General features: G+C 34.0%; 2 protein-coding genes across 3 annotated transcripts; both read right to left on the bottom strand.

Moving 5' to 3' along the window:
• Positions 1-3,282: 3,282 nt before the first annotated feature.
• On the bottom strand, positions 3,283-4,809 carry LOC106379538 (transcription factor MYB54). Of its 2 annotated transcripts, none has more exons than XM_048757502.1 (3): positions 4,419-4,809; positions 3,921-4,316; positions 3,283-3,585 (listed from the first exon to the last, which is right to left on the bottom strand). In XM_048757502.1, the coding sequence occupies exons 1-3, from the start codon at positions 4,531-4,533 to the stop codon at positions 3,407-3,409; spliced, it is 690 nt and encodes a 229-aa protein (XP_048613459.1). In that variant the 5' UTR covers positions 4,534-4,809; the 3' UTR covers positions 3,283-3,406. The 2 variants fall into 2 exon arrangements, with proteins under 2 accessions (XP_048613459.1, XP_048613458.1); XM_048757501.1 differs by having other exon boundaries at positions 3,283-3,597; positions 4,419-4,802.
• Positions 4,810-10,006: 5,197 nt separating this feature from the next.
• On the bottom strand, positions 10,007-11,734 carry LOC106381345 (UPF0415 protein C7orf25 homolog). Its single transcript, XM_013821248.3, has 2 exons — positions 10,458-11,734; positions 10,007-10,384 (listed from the first exon to the last, which is right to left on the bottom strand). The coding sequence occupies exons 1-2, from the start codon at positions 11,729-11,731 to the stop codon at positions 10,177-10,179; spliced, it is 1,482 nt and encodes a 493-aa protein (XP_013676702.2). The 5' UTR covers positions 11,732-11,734; the 3' UTR covers positions 10,007-10,176.
• Positions 11,735-14,742: the final 3,008 nt, after the last annotated feature.

Genomic DNA, 14,742 nt, shown 5'->3' with positions numbered 1-14,742 from the left:
CCCTTACCGTCTCGATTATAGCCTGTTCGGAAAAAAAACTCGGATCTTTAGGAAAAATCATATTTTCTTGTATTCTTAAGTAATTGTGTATGTTATTTGATGAATCTATCAATAAAAGAAGAAGAAAATGATAAAAACAAAAGGAATCAGTAAAAGGGATGGCTGCCGTCGATCTTGTGCTCAGAAAAAAATAGGTCAAAAGAAGAAGACGATGAGGAAAATACGCTTTCGCCCTTCATTAAAAGACAAAAAATTAATAAAACACACAAAACTGATAATAATAGGTTCGAACCTGGGTCCATTTAACAATAAACCACGCCTTTTACCAACTGTAACAGAAGAATTCTTTGTATTTTGTATGCAAATATATTATGTATCCACTTACACACCAAGAAAGCCTAAAAATTATGCCCCGATTAATCACCGATTAATCTCCGAATTTTTGTTAACTCGCTAGGCCCGGGTCGACCGCTCGACTCGCGCCTAGCGTAGTTTCGATTTCGAACATGGATTAGACCATTACGCGCGACGAGATCTGCCGGCGATCTAGGGCTCAGAGACGGAGGGATGTCACACGTGTGCCGGCTGACGCATAACTTATAATGTCAGCTATTGCAAACCAATCCTTAAATTAATTACAATTTTACTTTTGCCCCACTACTTTAAACTGTCACTTAATTTATCCGTCGTGTCAAATGTCAATGCGTATGCTTTTTATCTCCAACTACATCCCATTATTTTTACTTAAGTAATTTTGACTAGGTTTTACATGCTGCTTTGAAATAATCTTTGTTGGTGTCTGATAGCTACACCCAACTTAATCATATCTATACTCCAACATCCATTTCGTCTTTCCGTTATCATACTTCACCATTAGAAACTCAATTATCTAAAACCTTTTATAGAATTTGTGTATATACTCATCACATTCTTTTCAGTTACAAAAACGTGCAAAACATTATTTTTCTTTTTACTACCTATATCATGCAACTGTGGCTTATGCTACCATTATTCTCGATTGTGTTTATGTTCAAACTTGCACACTGCATTTTATTGACAAACAATCTATTCACCAAAAATTCACTCACTCTGGTAGTTTTGATTAATTAGTTATATAATTTTAGTAACTAATATACAACTAGATGATAACCCGCGTGGATTCATGGAGTGAGTTTTTTATACTAATATTTGTTCATTAAATAATTTTAACAATTTGCAGCACTACAATCTTTATCGATCGTAAAATGACGAATAAAAATATTGGTCTCTTAAATGTATCATCGTTGTTGAAGAGTTAAAGTATTACAGCTCATTTTAATTATTTTTAAGATGGACAAAAGAAAATTAAGTTTTGTGGCTGACACAATTCACCAAAACCAGGTAACATCGATTGTAAAATGACGAAATAGGATTAGGTTTTCTACTCTGTACTTTTTTACTATTGATTCTCTATAAGTGATATCATCTTCTACCTCTATAAAATTGTGTTTTCGTTCTCGTTTATGTTTCACTAATATGAGCTTTTTTTTTCTTTTTTTAACTTCTTCTGTGAAGTCGGTGAATTACATAAGTGTCAATTTAAAAAGATGGACATCTTCAAAAATTAGTTCCACTTCAGTTACATATCTGAGAATCAATTTTTTGAAGAAAATCTCCATCACAGGTTAGTGTTCATATCTAATATAAGTTATCAAACTGTTATAGAATATAAGTACAAACTCGAAATATAAATGTCTGTCTAGTATATATTCACCAATTTTTGGTCTAAAAATCATATAATTCTGGAACAACAAACCAAATTACTTATTTTATTAACCTACACTTTTGAAGTTTTTAGTTACTTAAGAGTATACCGATAAAAATATATATAATACTTTATCATTCTAGTATATGTAAACTATGTATAAACTAAGAATTGTTTAATTTATTAAATGATAAACCAAAACACTTATAATAAATAGTTTAAATTTCTCATTCTTACGATTATAATAGCTAGATAGGGTATTAGGGAGAAACACATATTAGACGAAAGATCAAATCTCTCATTCTTCGAAAAAACTCAAAAAGAAATGATTGTAATCTTTTCATAATATTTCATTAAAATCTTTTTAGGAATAAAAATCAAGACTAAATTATCTAATCTTAATGAAATAATATATATATATATAATATGAATATCTATTAATGAGACTTCATATTCATATGATTTTATGATCATTTGTATATTGATTAAAACAAAAGTTAAACCATTGATCACAAAATTTTCAATGTGGGACTTTTACCATTTTTAATAATTTATAGTTTTAAAAAAAATTGAAATATATCATATAATAAAAAGTCTATTTTTTATTATATGATTGTGATTTTTAATTTCTTTTAAATAATATAAAATTAAACAAAAAGAGAGTACACAAAAATTGTTATCAAATATAATAATTAATTATCATATATATGTTAATCATATTAGGTAATTTTGTAGCTATTATTTAAGGAAAGAATTAAGAATATTCTTTTGTACACTACTAATCAATTTGATATTTAGTTTAATAAATAGTGTAATATATATTTATATGGACCAATTTAGTTTTTTTAAATAATATTTAAAATTTAAAATAATACTTTTGAAAATAGTTTTAAAAATACTTTTAAAAAGAATTTTCTGATTTCAAAGTAAAATTGAAAAATATGAAGAAAAAAAACTCAAACTGAAAAAAATTGTTTTTGATTTTTGATTATTTATTGAAATAATTATTTATATTTATATATCTATAAAGTTAGGGTAGAATGATTTTTTAACTCTTTGTTAAAAAAAAAACTCATTTTATGGTCTTTTAGGTGATTTTCTCTATATATGTAATGTATTCACATAAGTTATGGATATTGGATTGTTTGCTATATGAATGTGTGTGTATATATGCGTTTTACTTGTGCCTGATCTTGACCGTAAGCGATCTGTTTGTACAGCCCGCTGATGTAATTGCATCTACTTCTTGGTTACACGACATCTTTTGTTTTCTTTAGTTAAATCATCTTTTAATAGTATTCTAAACTAAGAACGCCGCCGTAAGTTTAATTATAGGGTTTGGTTACACGACCGTAAGCGATCTGTTTGTATAGCCCGCTGTTTGTTTTATTGGTAGAAGAATTATATGATTAGACATTTTACCCACCTCACCTCATACAAACCGATTAATAATGCGTGGAGTGGATGCATTTACATTTGGTACATTTTAACATTTAGCTCAGATTAGCTAGCTAGAGCTCACTATTTAGTAACTTACATACGTCAAACATACGTGTAATCAATCGATGTCAAGTCTCGTACGTATACAGACTAATTAGTTAAATCTAGAAATTATGACTTACATACGTATACATATACGGATATACTGCAAACGAGTTAACCCTAGGAAGTAGAGTTTCTAACAGATAAAAAGTCGAAGAAAGGAACACGACTTTCGTTTTTGTTGTCCGAGTCATGGGGGTTGCTTTGGTCTGAATCTTGATCAACAATCTCGCTCTTGTTTGAATCCATATCTACTTGTAGAAAATTGTAGAACTCCATAGGCTTTTTACTCTGATTTGCTACCGTCGCATCCAAAAATGAAGATCAAATCATCAGTTATATATGTGGTTGCAACCATAACTATATAATTTTACCAAAAAAACATAATTATAATGAAATTACATAGAAATTTTAGCATAATAAAGAAAATGATGTATTAATCAACAAGAAAATATGATTTTATCACAAATAAATCGAAATTCATCACAATTCTTTTTGATTATGTAATGAACAGAGAGAGAAAGAAAAAAAAACTCGGCTGCACTCCATTGCAAAAATTAGAACATAATAATTTCATCACCAATCCATGGAACACTAATATGAAAATGTACTCCCGTCACTTTTTTTAGTTTACCTTTGGTATTGAAAGCGATCTTTTCGGTGAAGAACTCCTTTAGGAACTGTAGATGATTGATATGAGAGAATTGGTAAGGGTAACTGATACCGTCCCCAAGTATTCTCTTCCGATCACCAGAAGCCATCATGATTTGTTCAGTCGCCAATAAAGAAGAAGTCGTGGAGGTAAGAATATGAGGCTTGGAGGTTTGACGTGTGCGTCGAGCCATGATAACATGCCAATGGTTCTTGACCGCGTTGTCAGTTCTTCCAGGGAAAAGTCTAGCGATGATGGACCACCTGTTCCCATGGATCCGGTGAGCCGCTAAAAGTCTTTCTTCTTCTTCTTCAGTGAAAGGGTTTCGATTTATTCTCGGATCCAGTTGATTAAACCATCTCAATCTACAACTCTTTCCTGCATATATACATCAACATAATTATAAAATCATATATTTTATTACATAATTGTACACCCTAGTTTTGAAATATCTAGGACCAAACCGTAAAAGATACTTACCAGATCGACCAGGGAGCTTGAGGGCTATGGCGTTCCAGTTATGAGGACCATATTGTTCGACCAGATCCTTGAGCTTCTCGTCTTCTGCTGGTCTCCAATGGCCTCGACTACACATAATCCTTTAGGCTGATCTTTATATTTAACTACTGGACAACTTTATCTCAAACGTAACGATCTAAACCAATACAAAGAACAAAGAAAAATATCACAAGAAAATAAAACACACAGATGTTACATAAACAACATACGCAATTATTTTTATGCGTTTGTGTGTTTTGTATACATATCTGTAGGAATCTTGGAGCTTAAAACCCTAAGTTTTTCTTTTTGGGAAAGGTTGGGGAAGATGGATATGTGGGAACAAGAAGAAAGGTGAAGAGCAACAGCACGTATACATATATATATATATAGTCTATTATATAATTAAGTTTATGTATATATATATAAAGAGAAAAATAAAAATAAAATATAGTCCGTTAGAGAGTTGGGAGGGTTTGGACGGACCTCTCGACCGGCGACTGATGCCAACGTCTACCCTAATTCCAACACAACATCCATTTTAAGTAATCGATCTACCTTTTTTATTATATTTATTTTCTTGTACATTTGATCGTAATTGCTTGATAAATTTACGGAATATGTATAAATTTAAGAGTATTTGCACTCCATACATAAGACTTATACGATAATTAGGCTAATACACTATTTATGTTTTCGATGCAGTTAGGAGAGAATTAGTTTACTACTTTACCCTTACTCATGTATGATCATCAGTGACCGGTAAACTGTAATAGATATAACATATTTTTTTTTTATATCCTGATAATCCAAGTTAACACAAAATCTCCTTGTGTCACGCAAGTGGGCATATTCTTGTTTTTAGAAACTTTTCCATTAGTTCTTTAATCACAGATCTCAAAATTCTCTCAAGACATCCTTCTTATATACAGCCATGTCGACCTTGATCAAAAAAAAAAAAACAGTAATGTCGACTCTCTTTCGCCATGGTACTTCTCCAGTAAACCACAGTGGTTAGCTCGCGATTTTGCTCCAAACCACCGCAAGATTCTCGTCTTCTCCGTGACATTACAACGTCCTCCGCAGCGACTGGCTCTCTTCACCGTCGAAGCCATCTCCAATTCTCGAGCTATCCTCCTTCGCGAATCAGTTATGGCAAGATCAATCCCGAGCTCCAATTGCTGTTGCACTGTAACGGACTTGCCCTTTTCCGCGTTGAAGCCAAGCTCAGATCTCTTCTTATAGTGATTTCACAGATTATTGCAATACAGGTCCTCTGGGCTTCTGGTTATTTTCATATTAACCCACGTCTTTGTAAATTGCAGACACGTCCTCAGTTTAGTCCTTTAACTTCTGATTGTGACAATTTAACCCAGGCGAAAGTTCTGAATTTGCAGCACTGGTGCCTGCATTCTTGAAATCTTTTGTTTATGCCCCAAATAATCTTGATTTCATCAGAATCCTACTCTTTTTATTGCTACATATCCTAACTCATATAACTGTGGGTTAGCAAACATACTATTTTAGCCAAATTTATTGTTTTTTGTTTGTTGATGTTCACACGTTAGCAATATATAGTTGTAAATAGCATGTCACTAATAAACTTAGCCTAGTTTTTATCAAAGTTAACAAAACTATGTTTCCGGTTGGACGGCTACTGGATTATTTGCTAAGACAGAAACCTGCACATTAAAAGTGTTAAACGGTCACTAGAATGTTTAGCTTTCTATTGAATTAGTTAACATGCTAACTTAAATATATATATATATATATATATATATATATATCCATTTTCTGTTAACCTATTTACTGTTTAACACACATATGTTTTGGATTAGTGCAAATATAATTTTTGGCTTTTAAATAACTGATTTAGTGTTATAAACATTCTTTGGTTATATAAAATGTCTTAGCCATTCAGATTTCTATCATAAGTGTGACATAACAAAAAAGTTACCCGGTTAACAACATGGGCTTCCTCTTGTATAAAATGCCCATTTACACCGTTAGCAGCTGTTGTAAACCTTACACACAAAGAGTTACCCGTTAATAATTTTTTTAGCGTATATTTACATCATAAAACATGCTAAAACTCTAAAAATCAATCTCCACAACTTTCTTTAGCAACATAAATTTTATTTTAACCCAACCTGTGTTTCTGTTCCCTAGCTAAATACAAACCACCAGATTATTTTTAAGGTCAATTTAACATGTCGCTAACTTTCTTTGAATACCATTTTCGGAAATAAAGGTTATAGTATAGAGTTTGCGAGCCATATTTGAATAAGTTACAGTGGTCTGGTGGTTTACGTTGCTACTCTCAAACTCATTTCCCAGGTTCGAGTTGCACCCTTAGACTTATTTTATTTTATTTTTTAATGAGTGGCATAAATGTAAATAACTCATCTTCTTCCCCTAATTTTTTTATGATTTTCGACAGCTTAAGCTGTTTTCATGGCCGCCGGCTTCAGTTTCCTCCTATATCATCAAAGCTTTGTGCGATTTTTTATTGTTTGTATTTCAATTACATAAATCTATCACTGATACACGATTTTGATAATTCAAAACTTAGAAAAAATAAAAACAAATTGCTGGCTCCGATTTCCTTGTCGATTATGGTGATATAGCCATGACACACCACCACTAAGCGTCTCGCCGGCATGTAATCGTTCGTCCGATTTGCCGTTCGTCCGATTTGACTGTGTTCTCGAACATGTCAAATTCCCTCAATTACATTTATATTTTTTTTTTAATTTTTAACCTATTATCACCAGTCATCAAGTAAATATCTCTTTTATAAACAAAAGGATAATTTTATCATTTTGACTATACTGGATCATTTTGAATCCCCACAATTTTTATGTCATAGGTATTTTCTTAATTTGTTATTTTTTCTAAGATTTTCACCCAATTCACTCAATTTAAACATATAAGGGTTAGAGATTGCTTTGGTGTGCGCTAAATTTCGTTAACCTCTCAACGTCTCTTCGTGTGGGTATTAATTAAGGGTTTTCTCTAAATTCTAACCTACACCCGCTACTTCGAGCCACCAACATTCATCTACGTTTCTGTAGTCTTCGACAAGCTCTACGTATTTACATATAATAAACATTGATATCCAAATTAAAGACAAAACAACTATATTGATATCCTAAACTGATAACTTTTGTGAGTTACTGTTATTCCATTTTTTTAAACTAATATTTGTAAGTAACTGTTATACATAAATATTGTTTGATTACTAAATTTCGTTAACTATAACAAAATTAGTTTGCGATAGTTTTCAAAAACTGTTAATTCTTATGCATGCTTATGTCGAATATACTTCTCCATATGCATAATATGTGTTTTATACGTCTGAGATCTATGTTTTTAATTTAATTATATGTATATTCTAGAAACCTTACGTATATTGGATGGATCATGAGAACTTGTTATTCCATAATATGTGGATTCCAACCAACTGCATATTGCCTTTAGTTAGCTAATGGGTGATGCTGCTAATTAAATGCTGAGAATACTTTGTAATATTAATTACTAGGATCGGCCCGCCCTACGGGCGGGATATTAGTTAATTTGATATCCACTAAATGTTCGAGTTGAAATTTGTTTTAAGATTCAAGAATTTGGTTATCTGTTATGTCTTACTTATTAGTATGCGGTGGTATAGTTGTTTTTCGATTATTCTTGTTTTGGTATTGTATCAAATTAACTAATTGTCCAATTCATAATTATAGATGTACAAATGTGGATTTGTGATAAAGTTTGATGACAATACTGTTATTTTTTTAATTCTTATTCATAGTGGAGTGTGCATGTGTCAGAAATAGGCCTATAACAACTTTTATGTTTTTGTGTATGGATTTTAAATATATATTATTTTGTATAATGCATACTTGCTCTACAACATTTGTTTGTAGACTAAAAAAATTGTTTTCTATATTTTTAAAAGAGAAAATATTTAGTCTAGAATATAACATGGACATATGTATTGACTATATATAGAAGTTGGGTGTTATTTTAAAATGACATATGTATAGAGATTTTTCAATCATTACTTCACTGGCACAAAATATTTATAACTGTAAATACATTCTTTTAAAAGCAAAACTAATAAAAGCGTGTATAACAAATGTATTTTGATATATATTATATGCACAAGTTATAAAGGTTAGAAATATTGCAAAATTGTTTGGAGTAAAGTTTTTAATTTCACGATTTTCAGCTTAACGTCAGTTCAGTGTCGGCCCTGGCCACAAGCAGAAGAAGCATGGGCTTCCAGCTGATACGATAATAAGTATTTTCGCGGCCACATATTTATAAAAAGTGACTTTAGTCTAGTGGTTCTAAGAGAAATTACCAGTGCTAGAGGTGCTGGGTTCAATTACCCTTAACTGCATTCATTTATTTTGGCCCTAAATATAAAATAGGACACGTGTCACTCCCAGAACGCACGAATTAATGACGTGGCTTCACGGGAGAGAGACGAACATTTCTTTATATATATAGATATATGATAAATTATTGAAATTAGACCCAAAAAACATGAAGAGAAGAAAAGGAGTTTGGTAACATTGTTGTGGACTTCTGGTTAAATTGCAGGTCACATATATTATTTTGATGGATAGGTTCTGATAACCTCTCAAACCTAATCAACGTTTTTGTCTTAGCTTAATTCGAACTATATATGCCAACGTTGACACCATACAACTAACTCTGGTTAGCTAAGTCATATTATTCAACTTTTTTAACATCGCAGCCTTAACAACTAAACACTGACTAGACTAGATCATCGAATAAATAATATTTATTTTCTACTAATAAAAATAAAGTAGATAACTAATATATTATTTAGTATTTACATATTTCCCTTTTAACTATAGTTGGAAACTTGGAGTAAATGTCTTTTTGGCACTGTGAGTGTTTTATTCTAGATATGATGACATAGTTTTATTACCAACAAAGGTAAATAATCTATACTTGAAATGATTTTGATAATTAAATTGATAACAAATACTAACAAAAACATAAATTTTGCCTTTTAATTGCTGGTAAAGTTAAGTAGGAAAACTTTGGGGAAAAAAGTTAAGTAGGAAAACTTTGGGGAAAAAAGTTAAGTAGGAAAATAAATAAAACAGAGTTAGTTGGGAATGGAGCCGTAACCAATTTCATTTGTTCTATTGATAGTTAGGAGAGAAGCCTTCTTCAGTTTCGAACCTATCATACTAGCAAAAAAGTGTGGTATTCAAGAAAGACTCATACATCTAAACCGGATCCTGATTACACTTGACCAGCAGTATACCATATTGGTTTTCACTTTTTAACTGTACATGTACTGTTGCTCCACCAAATGCTGACATAGACTTCAAACCACACTGTTCTAGCATCATAATGTTTTCAAGAATAACTATGAACCATGAAGAGATCACACCTCTCTCTCACGTTTAAGGGAATGGTTATGCTAACCATCGTTCAAACATTCAGCTCTGTGTACGCAATAGTTAACTTTAGAACGTGTTATGCGCTGTGAGATCATTCCCAAAGAAACCAACATAACCATATACAACTGCCTTGATAAGGTCTCTTTGCTTCCGAGAAATGATACTTGGTCCACAACTAAACGACATCTACACCAGATAGAAGTAAAATGCTAGGTTCTGTTTTTGTTTTGTTTCCCTAATACAAGGATTGGTCTTTAGAACTTAAAGTAGTTACAGAATAAGTAGAAGTTGAACTTTGGCTAATCACCAGTGAGAGCACGAGGGCTATGTTCTATGGTGGAGAGAGACATGCCTGACTGAGCTACGGCTCTGACAAACCCCATGTTTGCAGTCAACGTAGGTGCTCCCCATCTATCACCTGTCCCAAACACAATCTTGTTCTTCATTGCTAACTTCCTCGTTGTTGGGAGTCCCACCACACGCTCTGTAGGATTGTCATTCACCACCCTGCACAGATCACAATCACAATGAATAAAACGCATGACACAGAGCATAATCTGATTGTTGAGATTCGAATTACATTAGGCTCTTCAACAACTGCTCAGCTCTTTGCTTCTCATTGGGACCAGCATACATTGATACTAACTCCTCGAACTCTGAAACAACACTCTTGCACACAATCCCTCGCTTCCCTGACAGCACACCTCCCATTCTGACAAGAACTGAGTACTCAACTTCAGATCTCGCCTGAGCAATCACGAAAACAGTATTCCCTTTGAACTTTTCCTCTAACACAACCTCAGACATCTCCAAGATCCTCTCTGCACATCCGTTAGCGATTCCAGAAACGAGAGCAACAAGAGCTGTCGTGTCGAAATTCACAAGAAAGTCTTCACCTTTCAATCTCATGGAAGAGAGCACTGACGAGAAAGCATCTTTCTCGCTAAGCTCTGCAACCTCTGCTTCAGCTACAACATGCTCATCAAACGCAAGAGAATCGTGACCATCTATGAGCTTGATCTCGACAGAAACAGCGTCTTCATACGACCTGGTCCGAACCACATTAACCCATTCTCCTCCCTCTAATGTCTCCTCGCAATCAAAATCCGAATCAGAGCCAAAGTTGAAGTCTTCAGCTCCGAATCGGTCTTTTAACTTCTCGTAAACCGGTAAAGGCAAGCCGTTTGCGAAGAAGAGAATCAATGAAGAAGGTTTCAACGTCGTTGTGGAGTTCGCAGCGGCGAGGATCGTTTCGATTCTCGACTTTAACCCCTTGCTTCCGTGGCGGTTATCGCTCCATGAGATGTAATTAGAGTTTCTATCGGAGACGATGATCCAAGCCGGAGCCTTTCCGAGAGTACACACGAGATCGACGTGGACGCTGTTGGTGTTCGGAAGAGGAATCGGTTTGCAGACGCGCGAAACGGCGGTGATTGAAGGACGGCGTAGGATCCATAGGACTGACTCGATGTGGCCGATGTTGACACTGAGAGGGTGTGGGGGAGAAGGGTCGGTGGCGAGGGATGAGAGGAAGGAGAGCTCGGAGGAAGCGAGCTTGAGGAGTGTGCTGCGACACGAAGCGGTTATGGAAGTTGATAAAGGAAGGTGGTTGATTGTTCTTATGACTGATTCGCATCTCTTCTTCGCCGTCTCTATCTCTCCGATCTCCATCGCTTCTAACGTCTGTTTTTTAATTTTAGGATTCTGCTTCCGGAAAGTCAACAGAAGAGGCTGAACCGGGTCGAAACCGGTACGTGAATAACCCGGTTTGGATAGGCAGGAAATCGGTTTCGGTCCGATAAAATGTATGCGTCTTGGTGTGGCTCGCTTGTCATATCCCGGTTCGTTATGCATCTACAAAACTGACCTTTAAGTCGGGGTATGTTTTCTTGTAGACTAGGGCCTAGCCATTTTATTCGAATCCGGACCAGTATCGAATCTGATCCGAAGTACCCGAACTGAATCCAAACTGAAATAGCTAAATATCTAAATAGGTATTAAGTTAGGAAAGACTAGATATCTAAACTCGAACGGGTATATATAAATTTGAATGGATATCCGAATATATGTACATTTAACCATATGTTCTTAGTTTATTTTTCTCATTTTAGTCTAAATATATATATATTAATGTTATACTCAAAATCAGATAATATACATATAATTACAGGCAAATTGATTAGTTTTTCACTTAAAATGCATGTCAAGTTTTTTTACTTTTAAAGTTTTATCTCCATCTAACCTATTAAAAATTAGAAAATCAATTAAATTAGTGGTAAGTCTCTAAGTACAAAAAATTGAGCAGTGAAGAATTTTAATTTTTTCAAAATCTAAATATCCGGACTTGACCTGAATTATCCCAACCTAAACTACACAAATCCCAACCCAATCCAAAGTGTAAAAATACCCGAACAGGGTTCTACACGTACCCCTATACTAAAATATCTCAAAATCTGAAATACCCGATCCAAACTCGACTCGGTATCCGAACGGCCATCCTATTATAGAGTGTAGACCAAGAAAACAATAATTTGTGAAGAAACTAACATCTCTTGAAAGAGGAAGTAAGCAGAACGACGTGACAAAAATAGACCAGAAAAGTACAGATGGTCAAGAACAAAAAGAAACTAAAGTCAAAGAGAATTTGCTTGCAGCTGAGACATCAGAGATGGTGAATAAAGTTTTAGAATCTTTTAAATACTCAGAGAGGCTAGTAAAGATGAAGACTGACAACAATAGAGAACTTGTTTGGTCAGTCTTGGTTTGTCTCTACATCTGCTACATTTTGAAGCAGAAGTACTTTGGAACTTACTCTAGTCTACTTGGATAATGAAAAATCAAACAAGAAGCTATAAATATCTACGATGAATGAAAATAGTAACATCTATGCACAAGAACAAAAACTTCGTGAATTATTATTTTTGTAATTTTTTGGCTTACCAGTTTGGACAACTTGTATATACTATCTGCACGTATATTGATTACAAAACTTTGTGAACATATATTTGAAATTGGATAGCTTTATATGGAGCAAACGAAGGCAGAAACTCTATGTAAAGTTTCACTTTATTCAAGGTCCCAAATAAATGTGGTAAGATGGGAAATTTACATCAACTCTTTTAATACTATGTAATTTATTTTTGTGCACATAATACTCTATGTAATTGCTTCTTCCTTTTCAGACTAATGTTACTAGTAGGAATCCCATTCAGGATAGATACTTCTGGAATCTAACAGTTTCGGAAAAATATTTGGTCAAGTCAGGCTACTTGCTTGCAAAATAAAAAGCAGATGAGGAAACTGAATTTAGGAATCAGCTACCATCTCTCAACCCACTAAAAGAGAAAATTTGGAAAGTCAAAACCTCAGAAAGCTCTTTCGTCGAGTGCGCAATCATGACATGACTCGAGGAAGAAGCCCCGGCTAACTCCGTACCAGCAGCCGCGGTAAAACGGGAGGAGGGGGCAAGTGTTCTTCGGAATGACTAGGCGTAAGTTTTTCACAGGATTTTTCGTTACTCATGTCAGCATTCTCACTTCTAATATCTCCAGGTCTTGTCACCAAAAACCTTCTCCGATTGACAGAACGTTCTGCTACTGACACTTGAAAAGTAGCTTTGCAAGGTCTCGTTGCTTCGGTGAATCATTTGAGCCCTGATACATTTTCGGTGCCATGGAGCTAGACCAGTGAGCTATTACGTTTTCTTCAAAGGATGGCTGCTTCCAAGCCCACCGGAAAAAAATATGCCATTTTTTGTGTCAGATTTTAGCGGGGACAATATTAGTTAATGAACAAATTTTCAAGAGACATATTGGGAACGATCCTAGTCTTTTTGTTCATTTTTTATGTCCCTACATATCAAAACAAAATCTATCCAGACCTAAAAGAATCCGACTCAAACTCCACTTTATAATATCCGAGCGGAACCTAATTTAAAATCCAAAAAATTTGATATCTTAAAAAACCGATTTGTACCCGAACAGATACATGAATACTTATACCTAACTGATTATGTAAACAAATAAAATGTTATTTGTTAACTGGTTTGAATTCTTGTTACAAATTAAAAAAAAATCATTCAAACATGTAGAGTTATTATCGTTAACACGTAAAAAAATAATATCAAATTATTATAGTAAAAACAATTAATGAAGTAGTTAAGAAATGTGAAAAAAGAATGTAAGAAAATATAATTAAACACTAAAATAAGTAAGTAATGTTTTTTTTTAACTCAACATCTAACTTTCTCATTAACCAAAGGTTTTAGTACAAACAAATTGTAACGATATTTCCTCAGCAGAGGCTTTAGCCACCTGTGATCTAGTGGGTGAAGATATAGTATGACTTAAGCTCACTCATTTGGAACCTAAATTACCTTATCAATCACCCGATCACTTTAACCACCATGAAAACAAACTCATCTCACCACAAGCGATGAAAATGAGTTTCTCTTAGACCACACTACAACAGGGACATAACCAAACCTGAAGCTAATTCTAAACAAGAAATTCAAATATGACCGAAGCTGGAGATCGCCGTTAGATTGGAATTAGGACCATGGACCCGACCAACTCAACACCTAGGCGCATGTTCCTCGCTCAGGACCGCTTCAGATTGCAGTCAGTGTCCCAAACCTTATTCAGCGGACGCACAACCAATGAATCGATTTTGATGAGTCTGCACCTTGACCGGCAATTGCATTTCAGAACAGAATAGGCTCCCCACCAGACCGGTGCTTTAACCACCACCAGGGACTTCTCCATCGCATGATTCCTAGGCTTGGTTCCTTAAAAGAAATTGTAAAAAGGATTTTTTTTTTAAATATAAAAGTTTGAGTTTGAAAAGTATAATTCTAAGACTATAAA

This window comes from Brassica napus, chromosome A2 (assembly GCF_020379485.1).
Source record: "Brassica napus cultivar Da-Ae chromosome A2, Da-Ae, whole genome shotgun sequence".
In the NCBI taxonomy this organism is placed as follows: domain Eukaryota; kingdom Viridiplantae; phylum Streptophyta; class Magnoliopsida; order Brassicales; family Brassicaceae; genus Brassica; species Brassica napus.
The sequence above is the reverse complement of the archived record's forward strand: the minus strand, read 5'-3'. Positions and strand labels throughout refer to the sequence as shown.

What these genes read in the sequence shown, in the direction of transcription:
- LOC106381345 (XM_013821248.3), bottom strand. Translation starts at nt 11,731, where the DNA reads ATGCATAACGAACCGGGATATGACAAGCGAGCCACACCAAGACGCATA. An exon ending in CAGTTGTTGAAGAGCCTAAT is followed by an intron (nt 10,385 to 10,457) that starts GTAATTCGAATC and finishes TGATCTGTGCAG; the next exon opens with GGTGGTGAATGACAATCCTA.
- LOC106379538 (XM_048757501.1), bottom strand. Translation starts at nt 4,533, where the DNA reads ATGTGTAGTCGAGGCCATTGGAGACCAGCAGAAGACGAGAAGCTCAAG. An exon ending in CAAGCTCCCTGGTCGATCTG is followed by an intron (nt 4,317 to 4,418) that starts GTAAGTATCTTT and finishes GTATATATGCAG; the next exon opens with GAAAGAGTTGTAGATTGAGA. An exon ending in GATCGCTTTCAATACCAAAG is followed by an intron (nt 3,598 to 3,920) that starts GTAAACTAAAAA and finishes CTTCATTTTTGG; the next exon opens with ATGCGACGGTAGCAAATCAG.